We start from the raw sequence: 12,239 nt of genomic DNA, 5'->3' as shown, positions 1-12,239 counted from the left end.
ATTAATTACCTTTTGTTTGCGGTAATGAGATCTTTACTATCTTTTTTTTTTTTTGATACTGTAGTGACTGACGTAATAAAGTGTCACAAACGTCTTACTTGAACTATCGCAGACTTAGTAACCCCAAACACAACTGTCTAGCACCCTCTCCGACCCCTCCTCCTCCAAGTCTCGCCTCCCCCTTACCGGATCAGTCAGTACCCCGCTATCAAGTCTTCCGTGCTGTACTCTGCCCCCATCAATCGGACCTATCAGTCACTTAAAACCAAAAAGGCTTCAACCTGCTGGTGAGCTGCCTGTTCTGCTTGTCGCATGTCGTTGTTTTAAGAGCTGGGAGCACATGATGCATGTCTGCCAAAAGCAATCCAACAACTGCTTAGTTAGATGTCTGTGGAGTTGTTTTAAATAATGGCTCACTGACTTATCTCGCGTGACGTTGTAAAAACAATAATTGTCCTTTATTTCCGGCCCGGGTATGGTTAATTCTCTTTCTTGCAGGACGTATAACGCTGCTCCCGTTTATGAAGTTCTAATCCTTTAATTCTGAGCCCTGTTGGACGTGCTTTGTTTTCAGTTCCACTTGTTCCGGGCTGATTTCACTTTCCTTATTTTCTAAATTTGTACCTAGATTGTTTTTCTTTTTAGAATTTTTTTCTCTCCACCACTTCTGGGTCTCTTTTCTTCGCGCTTTTCTTTCTTCTTTGTTTAGCCGTCGACGTTTCATTTCTACCCTATTAATTTCATTTCTACGGTATTGACCTTATACACTTTTTATATGCACTGAGAGCCATGGGGATGTGTGTGCTGCGTGACTGCCTTTACACTACTGATCTTTTTTTTTTCTGCCCGTGGTCTTATCTTGTAAGTAGGGCATGTCTTGCGGGCTTTTAAAATGTCTTCCGAGAGGATCACGTATTGTAGCCTTGCTTTTGCTTTGCTTTCCAGGATTTCCTTTTATAATAGATAGATATTGTGCCAGCTGTGCCTATGAGATGAAATAGCCAAATGTAATAACCTTGCTACAACTGGTGGGTCCAGTTTATCCTCTATGAATGGATGCTTAAACTCATGTTTGCATTGAGCTCAGCTGCTACTTCAATAATAAGCTGACTTCTGGGGACTGAATTATGTTATGCTCTTTTCTTCCTAGGTTGCAACCCATGCCATGGACAGCACACTACTGAAATATAGTGCCAAGGAGTACTTCTTTAAAGCAGCATTATGTCATTTCTGTGTGGACATGCTGAATGCCCAGGTTAGGTGCACTAGATGGATGGGATATTTCCCTAATTAATTTGCTGACAGTGGAAGATCACATGATAGTAAACTGTGTTTTCTTGTCACTTAGCTTGCCATCCAGAGATATGAAGAAATGTTTCCAGCATTCTCAGATTCCCGAGAGTGCAAACTTGTCAAGGTAAGGGAGCATTGTCATCTGCCCTTTAGTATATTATACTGGAGTGAGGGCACTGTAATTCTTTCTTTGTCTCTGGGGAATAACTTGTGCAGTTAACACAAAACTTGGTATAAGATGCTCAGTGATGCTCATTATTAAAACCATAATTTAAAAAGTCTACATTTATGTAGTATTCACACAAGTCCCACCCCCCATGCACTCTGGCTTCCTCCCACATTTTAAAGATGTGAATGTTAGTTTGTGACTCTGATTTAGTGTTGCTGAGAGGATTTATGTATCCAGCAGTGAACTTTTGATGAATCCAGTGTTAGTTCCTGATTTTATGTCCCTTTGTTTTCTTGATGGCTGCCAGGGTAAACTGCAGTTGACGAAGATGCTGTAATGGAAAAAGCCAGAAAATGGATGTACAGACATAACTGAAATTAAGTGTATGAAAGGCATTTTTTTAGTGTTGCAAAGAATATCAAGTTTCAGAGAAATTTCAGACATTTAGGACAATTATTTTTATTCTTGGATGTTTACAGATCCAAGTCTCAGAAATTCTTAGCCTCTTTATGCAAGTACAGAATTATTATTTTTTTATTTTATATATACCAAAAATGATCTTTTTTTTTTTTCCAGCAAAAATACAGCCATTTTTGTGTTAAATGTAGGGTTGTGCTGTATACCAAAACCTAATTTTTAAAATGTTAGTTTAGCATTTCTATGTTTTCAGTTTCAGGAACTAAGCACTATTTTTCCACTCATTCCTCCCACCCCAGTTCTTCATGGCATATTAGGGTATACGGGTAAAAGCTTTAACACAGTTAAGGCTTCACAAGGAAAAATTTGCTTTGGTATAATGGAGACTCCAAGCTGGTATTGACACCAAAGTCGAAATTTTAGTACAGATCCAGCACTAGTTAACACTAGAATTACCAAAACATACGAAAAAACTTGTAAATCCAGCCCACCTTAAATCCCTTTGCACAGCAAGCAGTCTACTAATCCATCCTCCCACCACCGCAGAAGAGGCACAAAGTTCTCCCACTTCCAGCCTTGATTATCTGGGAGTGAAGTCCTGGAGTTTTAGAATGGAAATAATAGATCGTTATTTGGAACTCATGCATTTCATGTGTGTTCAGTTTCTGCAATAATCTGTGTAAACACATCTTAAAAAAACATATTTTAGTAAAAAATGACAAAATGTAGACAAACTGTGTAATGTGTAAAGCCTGAAATCCAAAGATCAAATAAACACTTTCACAAAAGTTTGAAGGGTGCTGCAACAGCTTCTGTGGCGCAGTGGCAAGATTTGCCGACTTGTAATCAAGTGTCCCCCAGTTCAATCCTGGCTACCTCGTATGTTTACCATTTTCAGTAGTGAGCTGCTCTTATTGTTAATATTGTACAATTAAAAACATACATTTGATTTGCATCTGTAACAGCCGGTATAAATTTAGAGTACTTATAAAAATTAACGTTTTTTTTTTTTGTTTGTTTTTTTCCACTTTTATTCTCTCCATCACGATCACGATACATACATACTACAGCGTCAGATCGGGTGTGAATTTATGCTGGTGCTGTTATTTAGGTGTCCGATCAGGAGGGGAGGGAGATTGTGAATGTGACTGAGAGAATAAAAGTGAAAAAAGCTAACTTTTTTTACAAGTGCCATAAATTTACAGCTGATCTGTTCATTTTCAAATAATATTGCATTAGTGCGATGATGTTTTCTGATTGGTACTATTCAGGTCATAAAATTACTTCTTCAAAATGTCAGATATGTTTGTCTTTTTTTTTTTTCCTCTGGTGCTGTGTTGATATCATGCACCAGACGGCATGAGCTTATTCAGTGCGTGCAAGGGCATACGGGTGGTCGGTTGCTTGTGCTTTAACAAGCTCGACCTGGTGGCGATCAACGTGCATGTACTGTGCAAGGCATGTACGGGTTCCACTGAGAAAAGAAGAGTGTTCATGGCTCACCTTCCAGAGGAACTTTCTTTCCTCTGCATGTCCTGGAGTACAAAAGAAATGCCACCATGCACCAAAATGTGGAGACTGGGCAAGATCGGGGAAAAAAAAAAAACACACGGTCACTGATTACAACCGCAAGATGGTATGCAAATGAATATGAATAATATGAATAATGTTACATCAGTGCCACAATGTTTTCCGAAATGTACTACAGTGGGGCAAAAAAGTATTTAGTCAGCCACCAATTGTGCAAGTTCTCCCACTTAAAAAGATGAGAGAGGCCTGTAATTTTCATCATAGGTATACCTCAACTATGAGAGACAAAATGAGAAAAAAAAATCCAGAAAATCACATTGTCTGATTTTTGAAGAATTTATTTGCAAATTATGGTGGGGAAAAAAAGTATTTGGTCAATAACAAAAGTTCATCTCAATACTTTATTATATACCCTTTGTTGGCAATGACAGAGGTCAAACGTTTTCTGTAAGTCTTCACAAGGTTTTCACACACTGTTGCTGGTATTTTGGCCCATTCCTCCATGCAGATCTCCTCTAGAGCAGTGATGTTTTGGGGCTTTCGCTGGGCAACACGGACTTTCAACTCCCTCCAAAGATTTTCTATGGGGTTGAGATCTGGAGACTGGCTAGGCCACTCCAGGACCTTGAAATGCTTCCTACGAAGCCACTCCTTCATTACCCGGGCGGTGTGTTTGGGATCATTGACATGCTGAAAGACCCAGCCACGTTTCATCTTCAATGCCCTTGCTGATGGAAGGAGGTTTTCACTCAAAATCTGACAATACATGGCCCCATTCATTCTTTCCTTTACACGGATCAGTCGTCCTGGTCCCTTTGCAGAAAAACAGCCCCAAAGCATGATGTTTCCACCCCCATGCTTTACAGTAGGTATGGTGTTCTTTAGATGCAACTCGGCATTCTTTCTCCTCCAAACACAACGAGTAGAGTTTTTACCAGAAAGTTCTATTTTGGTTTCATCTGACCATATGACATTCTCCCAATCCTCTTCTGGATCATCCAAATGCTGTCTAGCAAACTTCAGACAGGCCTGCACATGTACTGGCTTAAGCAGGGGGACATGTCTGGCACTGCAGGATTTGAGTCCCTGGTGTTACTGATGGTAGCCTTTGTTACTTTGGTCCCAGCTCTCTGCAGGTCATTCACTAGGTCCCCCTGTATGGTTCTGGGATTTTTGCTCACCGTTCTTGTGATCATTTTGACCCCAAGGGGTGAGATCTTGCATGGAGCCTCAGATCGAGGGAGATTATCAGTGGTCTTGTATGTCTTCCATTTTCTAATAATTGCTCCCACAGTTGATTTCTTCACACCAAGCTGCTTACCTATTGCAGATTCAGTCTTCCCAGCCTGGTGCGGGTCTACAATTTTGTTTCTGGTGTCCTTTGACAGCTCTTTGGTCTTGACCATAGTGGAGTTTTGAGTGTGACTGTTTGAGGTTGTGGATAGGTGTCTTTTATATTGATAATGAGTTCAAACAGGTGCAATTAATACAGGCAACGAGTGGAGGACAGAGTAGCCTCTTACAGAAGAAGTTTCAGGTCTGTGAGAGCCAAAAATCTTGCTTGTTTGTAGGTGACCAAATACTTACTTATTTTCCACCATAATTTGCAAATAAATTCTTTAAAAATCAGACAATGTGATTTTTCTGGATTTTTCTCATTTTGTCTCTCATAGTTGAGGTATACCTATGATGAAAATTTCAGGCCTCGCTAATCTTTTTAAGTGGGAGAACTTGCACAATTGGTGGCTGACTACTTTTTTGCCCCACTGTATATAGGTCATAAAATTAATAATTCCAAATATATATACCTGTGTCTCTGTTTTTTGTCAGTGTGGCTTTGACATCATGGCCACAAGGTGCGTACTAATTCAGCGTAAGCAGGAACACTCAATAAAACTGAATAAAAAAAAAAAAAAAATCAAGTGACCAATGAGATAAGAATAAGGCAGATTCACCAGTGTTTGTGTGTCAGCTTTTATCCCTCTAGATTAGAGAATTTTCAGTACAATTGTCTCAAAACACCATTCACATCTACAGTTAGTCCCAGTTTCAAATAAAAACTAATAGCGTCAGATCCCTTGGGGGGAGGGGGGTAGTATGTATTGTGATCGTGACCGAGAGTATTTTTTTTTTCATTTTTATTCTAACTTTTACAAGTACTCCAAATTTACACCAGCTGTTACAGACGCAAATCAAATGTATGTTTTTATTGTATAATATTAACAATAAGAGCAGCTCACTACTGAAAACGGTAAATATACGAGGCAGCCAGGATCGAACTGGGGGACACTTGATTACAGTCAGCAATTCTTACCACTATGCCATGGAAGCCGTTGCATCATCCTTGAACCTTTTGTGAAAGTTTATTTGGTCTTTGGATTTCAGGCTTTAGACATTACATAGTTTGTCTACATCTTGTCATTTATTACTAAAATATGAAAAACGTTTGTTTTAACGATGTGTTTACACAGATTATTGTAGAAACGGAACACACATGAAATGCATGTGTTCCAAATAATGATCTATTATTTCCACTCTAAAATTCTAGCACTTCACTCCCAGATAATCAAGGCTGTGTAAAGTGGGAGAACTTTGTGCCTGTTCTGCGGCGGTGGGGGGGGGGGGATGGAATAGTAGGCTGATTACTGCTTGTCTTGATCGGCACATTTACAAGACAAAAGACGCTGACGGGAGAGGTGCGAAGGGATTTAAGGTGGGCTGGATTTAAGAGTTTTTTCATAGGCTTTGGTAATTCTAGTGTTGAATGCAACATGGACCATGTTAATGTTTTATTAACAAGTCCAGGTTTATTGCAAGTGTTAATATTTAAGTTTCATAAGACAGAGGTGTGATTATTAACACAAGAATTACCAGAGCCTACGAAAAAACTCGTAGATCCGGCCCACCTTAAATCACTTCTTAAAACCGTTCTCACCTCTCTGCCAGCGTCTTTTGTCATCTAAATGTACTGATAAAGACATGCTGCCAGCAGCCAGCTATTCCATCCCCCCACCGACTTAGAACGTAAACGAGCTTTTCCCAGCTCATGCCTTGATTGATTATCTGGGAGTGAGTGGAGTTTTAGAATGGAAATAATAAATCACTATTTGGAACACACGCATTTCATGTGTGTTGCGTTTCTGCAGTAATCTGTGTAAACACATTGTTAAAACAGAAACGTTTTTTATATTCTAGTAACAAATGACAAAATGTAGGCAAAAACTATATAATGTATGAAGCCTGAAGTCCAAATATCAAAGAAACACTTTCACAAAAGGTACAAAAAAAAAAAAGCCGCCGCCAAAAAAAGCTGCCTTAGTGTGGGACATTGACACCTATTTACTATGATTGCCGCGGTGGAGCAACAGTATCAGTTGCTGACTGGCAATCAGAAGGTCATGAGTTTGATCCTGCATGACTCCCTTATGAGATGTGAAGTGTTCTTATTTTTACTATTTTAGAATAAAAAGATACATTTGATTTCAGTCTGTAACAGCCGGTGTAATTTATGATATTTGCAAAGGTTAGCTTTGTTTTTTTTTTTTTTTAATTCACTTTTCATTGTCTCAGTCGTGTTCAGGATCCTTCCCTACCCCATGTAAAAGTGTAATAAAACAAGTGCACTTTTATTTAAGAATATAACCGAAGAGAAAAGAAAGCAAGTTACAGTAGGCGGTTGATATGACAGCTTGCGTGGTGCAATGCTAAGAACTGCTGATTTCCATTCCGTGCTATATAACTGTTAACTGTTAACATTTGAATCTGATGATTGCATATAGCGCTGTCTTATTCAGTGTGCGCAAGAACATGAAGGTGGCCAGTTGCTGCGTGCTACAACGCACATTTTAAAAAAGAAAGAGACAAATATATGTGAAGAAATCATTTTATGACGCGAATAGTACCAATCAGAAAACATTGTCGAAGTAATGCAATATTATTTGAAAACGAACAGCGTCAGGTTGGGTGTGAAGTTATACTGGCGCTGTTTGAGTCAGATCAGAAGCTGAATAAGCTGAACAAGCTCCTGTTCTGACTCTAAGTAAAAAGCATGAATTAATTAACAGAAATAACCGCGATCGACATTTTAAACTTAACGATTTACAGTGCATACCAATTTATAAATTTTATGTCCGTTTTCAGTAGTAAGCTGCACTTTTGGGGGGGGGGGGGGGGGTGTTAGAGCGTGTGAGCTTATTCAGTGCTGAAAACGGCAAATATAGGAGTGAGTGAGATCGAACCGGGAAATCTTAATCACACTTGGTTTGCGTCTGTACTTGCGCTGTTTCTTAGAGTCAGATCGGGGGTGGGGATGCTAGAGCACGTGAGCTTATTCAGTTCTGCTGGATCAACGCATTTGTTGATCTTTTTTTCTTTCAGTAATAGCGCCAACATAAATCCACACCCGATCTGACGCTGTTCGTTTTCAAATAATATTGCATTAGTGCGATGATGTTTTCACATATATTGTCTCTTTCTTTCAGGTGTGTAATAGGAACCACAGCATAGAGAGAAGCGTGTACATTGTAACAGGTACACACGTTGTAAATGTAGGAAAGACTATCCTTGCGTGTGTGTGAACAGTTAACATTTGAATCTGATTATTGCATATAACGCTGAACTTACTGCTCTGTACTATTCTATCCTCTGCATGTCCTGGAGTATACAAAAGCAACAGCATACAGCAACATGTGGGGACTGGCAAGATCGGGAAAAAAAAATACGCATTCACTGATTACAAAACGCAAGATGTTATGCGAATGAATATGAATAATATGAATAATGTTGCATCCGTGCCACAAAGTTTTCCGAAATGTACTATACAGGTCATAAAACGAATAATTCCAAATATCATATATACCTACGTCTGTGTTTTTTTTGTTGTTTTGACATCATTCACCATAAGGTGCACTCTAATTCAGCATGAGCAGGAACACTCAATAAAACCGAATAAAAAAAATCAAGTGACGGTGAGATACGAAGGTGGCAGATTCACCAGCGTTTGTGTGTCAGCTTTTATCCCTCCAGATGAGAGAATGTCTCAAAACACCACTAACATCTCCAGTTATTATGTTTCAAATAAAAAATAACAGCGTCAGATCCGTGGGGGGGGGGGGGGTAGTATGCATCGTGATTTAGAGAGAATAAAAGTAAAAAAAAAAAAAAAAAAACGGTAACTTTTACAAGACCTATAAATGCACCACACCGTGTGTTACAGACGCAAACCAAATGAATGTGTGTACTGTATAAAATTAACAAAAAGAGGAGCTCACTACTGAAAACGGCAAATATAGGAGTGAGTGGGGATCGAACCGGGGACTGTCAATTACAAGTCAGCAAATCTTACCGCTACGCCACGGAAGCTATTGTATCAGTCTTGAACCTTTTGTGGAAGTGTTTTTACTTGATCTTTGGACTTCAGGCTTCATACATTATATAGTTTATGCCTACATTTTGTCATTTACTACTAAAATATGAAAAACGTTTCTGTTTTAAAAATGTGTTTACACAGATTGCTGTAGAAATGGAACACACATGTGTGTGTTCCAAATAGCGATCTCTTATTCCCACACTAAAACTCTAGCAGTTCAGTAACTCCCAGATAATCAAACAAGGCAAGAGCTGGGAAAACTTAGTGAACGCTCTGCGACGGTGGGGGATGGAATAGCCGGCTGCTTGCTGGCTCGTCTTAATTGGCACATTTAGAAAACAAAAGAGAGCTGCGAATGGTTTTAAGGTGGGCCGGATCTACGAGTTTTTTCATAGACTCTGGTAATTCTAGTGTTAAGGGCTATCATATACAAACTTTTTTTTTTTTCTTTTTTTTTTTTTTTTCCAAACTCTGTGGCCTCAAAGACTCGAAAAATAGTTTTAATTTGTTAGAAGCTTTTAAATTTTTCATTTTTCTGTCTGGTTTAGAAATTACTTGAAGCACATGAGGAGCAGAATATAGATGCCTACACTGATGCAGTGAGTATATTTCCCCCTCCTCCCCACCCTAATCTTAAATGCTCTTCAGAAAATTCCATTGATTTGATTTTTACTGTGCATACAGGTCAAGGAGTATGACACAATATCCCGGCTGGACCAGTGGCTCACAACTATGTTGTTACGCATCAAGAAGACTGTACAGGGTGAACCAGAAAATCTTTGCTAAGCTTCTTGGCTGTTGGTCAGCCTGCCTCCTAGTCATCCCCCTTTTTACTTCCTGACTCAGTCAGGGCACATAACTCGGCAATAATCCCAAAGCCTGGTGGACTGATGGCAAGTAGGCATTACTGAGCCAGGCTTTTTAGCATCCATGATGAATGACCCTGGGCTGAAGTGTTCTGCAATGCACACAAGCGTGAAAGCATGTGTTAGTTACTAAAAACTATAAGCAATTTTTGGCCCTAGCATATGGATAAAAAGGCACTATGGATAGAAAGCTATGGTGGGACGACGAATGTCCTGAAGGTGACATATTAACATCCTGGGAAGGCTGCCCTTTCTTGCAGTTTTTTGTGTTAAGGTGGTCTTCAGAAGAAGCTCTTCTATACTGACTGTGATGGCCATTGCCTTTTAAAGTGCCACTAGGGATGTTTGTGGGGTGCCCCATGACTCCTTTATCTTCAGAGTATCCTACAGTTTTATTTCATTTGTTGGAATGCCAGCAGTCAAGCGTTATCCTTTCAGTTTATGCGTGGAGTTAAATTTTTTTTAATTTTCAGTTTATTCTGCTTTCTGAGTATTTGTCTTTATTTGTGCAACATATGGACTCTTTCCATCTCCTCTCAAAAATAATAAAGGTGATATTAAGATGAAAATTTAGTCTTGTGAAATACCCTGAAGTCATTATAGTTTTAATCCATACAAGTGATTCCAAAAGTATTCTAATTATTATTCACTTTTTCACGCTGTGTCCTTAGTGGTTTAGCATGTGCAGTCTGAAATTTTAGAATCTGACCTTATGTTTACTCTTCCATAAGGGTAGTGTTTTAAAGGTATGTCTATGTATACCTGTTTTCTTGTGATATGGTGGTAAAAGCACTTACAGGATTTCTGACCTCACCATGAGATCTGGTATGTAAAAATCACATTTCTTGGTTTCCATAAAACTGGTACACAAATGAGAGCCTAATAAAGTACTTGTTCTGTAAAGGCTAATGAGGGATACAGCACAAGGTAGCAAATTAATAGACACAAATATTGTGAACAACCCAAAGGTAAAATATATATTTTTCTTTTCATTTTTGCTGTTTAGATTATTTTGTGTTGCGTATTAGTGCTGAGGGGGCAGCATGATGGCACAGTGGGTAGTGCTGCCATCTCATGGATCCAGTTTTAGGTTTAGGTTAATTAGCAATGTACAAATTGTCCCCTTGTAGGAGTGTGGATTTGTACATCAGTGTGTCTGACTTGGACTGGTGCCCCATCTAGGGTTGTTTCCTGCTGGGATGCTCTCTGGCCACTAGCAGCCCTAATGTGGATTAAACAGATTTTGAAAATGTGATGGGTTTGATGATGAGTAACATGCCTACTTACAAGACCATTCATTTCTGAACTGTCACTGTAGCTTCACTAGACATACTGGCACAAATGAAGAAAATGCAATCATCCACATATATATGTTTGGCCAAGTCAAAAAAAAGTTTTCTTTTTAGTAATTATGGTATTTTGTTGACGATTGAAAATAAGGTTCTGTTTCTCTAAATTTAAATCCCAGGTATAATAAATAATTTAATAAGTAAATACTGCAAACTCCGTACACCTGGTGTCTGGTGAGCAGGTGTATTTTTTTTCATAACAGATGAATAATACCATGGTCTCTGGGTTCTTTGGGCTGTGGTCAGGAAAGGGTATTTTTCTTGCATCATTTTTATAGCTACTATTGGCAGATCATGAACACCCGATGCCATCCTGGATATGCGGGCATCTTAATTTTATTTAATAGATTGACAGGCATAGCAGAAATACAACAACAAACTGTCATTGACTAACTGTTTATCAGACACTTTTTAGCTGTTTCTTTCCCCCTTTAAACCTGGTAAACTTGGTGTATGTAGCAAAAATTCAGAGAGAATCTGGTTGATCTACATAGTGCTGTGCGCATCTCATCTTGAATGCTTTCTGTACTTTGGACCTCCACATACAAAGGGCATGGCTATGACTGCATTGGAGATAATATGAAGAAAAAGTTATAAGTAAGGTAGTAATACTCACCGATCAGGACAGTGGAAAGTGCAATGTTTTTGTATGATGATTAGTATATGCAAGTAAGAATTTCACTGTATTGTGTGCATGTGACGGTATTGACCCCTTGAACTTCTGAAATGACAGAAAGGTAATCTTTATGCCATGCACAAAAATCAGTTAAGGATTGACTTGAAAGAAATTCTTCAAATGATGAAAAGATATTTCTTAGAGTGTAATTCATTGGTACCCATTTTGTATTTTAGAAGTTTCTTGACTTTTATACAACCCAAATACTTTGATAACATACAAGTGTAAATTGGCTCACATTAGATTCTTTATTATTTTTAGCAATTTTTGTTTTCCTTCAGGAAAATAAAACATTAGAAGTGTAACAATGTTACAGTACATTATTTCATTTAATTGTCTATTTGCACGTGTCCTAAAAATTGTGACTGTAGTAAAAAACTGTAGTTTATAGAGAATTAAATCCTTCATCATTATTAATTTCTTTGGTTGCTGAAAAAAATCTCAACTGTAATTAAGCAATTTTTTTTTGTTTAACAGCACATAATGTCTTCTAATTACAAAGCTGTTTTGAACCAAACACTTTGGCTCCAAAGGACGATTTTTTGAGTACTGACACAAAAATAGAACAGCA

At 38.5% G+C, this 12,239-nt stretch overlaps 1 protein-coding gene across 1 annotated transcript in view; it reads left to right on the top strand.

Annotated features, from left to right (window-relative positions):
- The window catches only part of napab (N-ethylmaleimide-sensitive factor attachment protein, alpha b), a 30,183-nt gene extending 19,971 nt beyond the window's left edge, over positions 1-10,212 (top strand). The window contains exons 8-11 of the mRNA XM_028824277.2: positions 1,151-1,255; positions 1,349-1,417; positions 9,326-9,376; positions 9,462-10,212. Coding sequence (XP_028680110.1) covers positions 1,151-1,255; positions 1,349-1,417; positions 9,326-9,376; positions 9,462-9,563 — 327 coding nt within the window. The 3' untranslated portion in view covers positions 9,564-10,212. The remainder of the gene's footprint in view (positions 1-1,150; positions 1,256-1,348; positions 1,418-9,325; positions 9,377-9,461) is intronic.
- Positions 10,213-12,239: the final 2,027 nt, after the last annotated feature.

This window comes from Erpetoichthys calabaricus, chromosome 18 (assembly GCF_900747795.2).
Source record: "Erpetoichthys calabaricus chromosome 18, fErpCal1.3, whole genome shotgun sequence".
Classification (NCBI taxonomy): Eukaryota; Metazoa; Chordata; class Cladistia; order Polypteriformes; family Polypteridae; genus Erpetoichthys; species Erpetoichthys calabaricus.
Note: the sequence above shows the minus strand (reverse complement) of the source record. Positions and strands in the feature narration are given on the sequence as shown.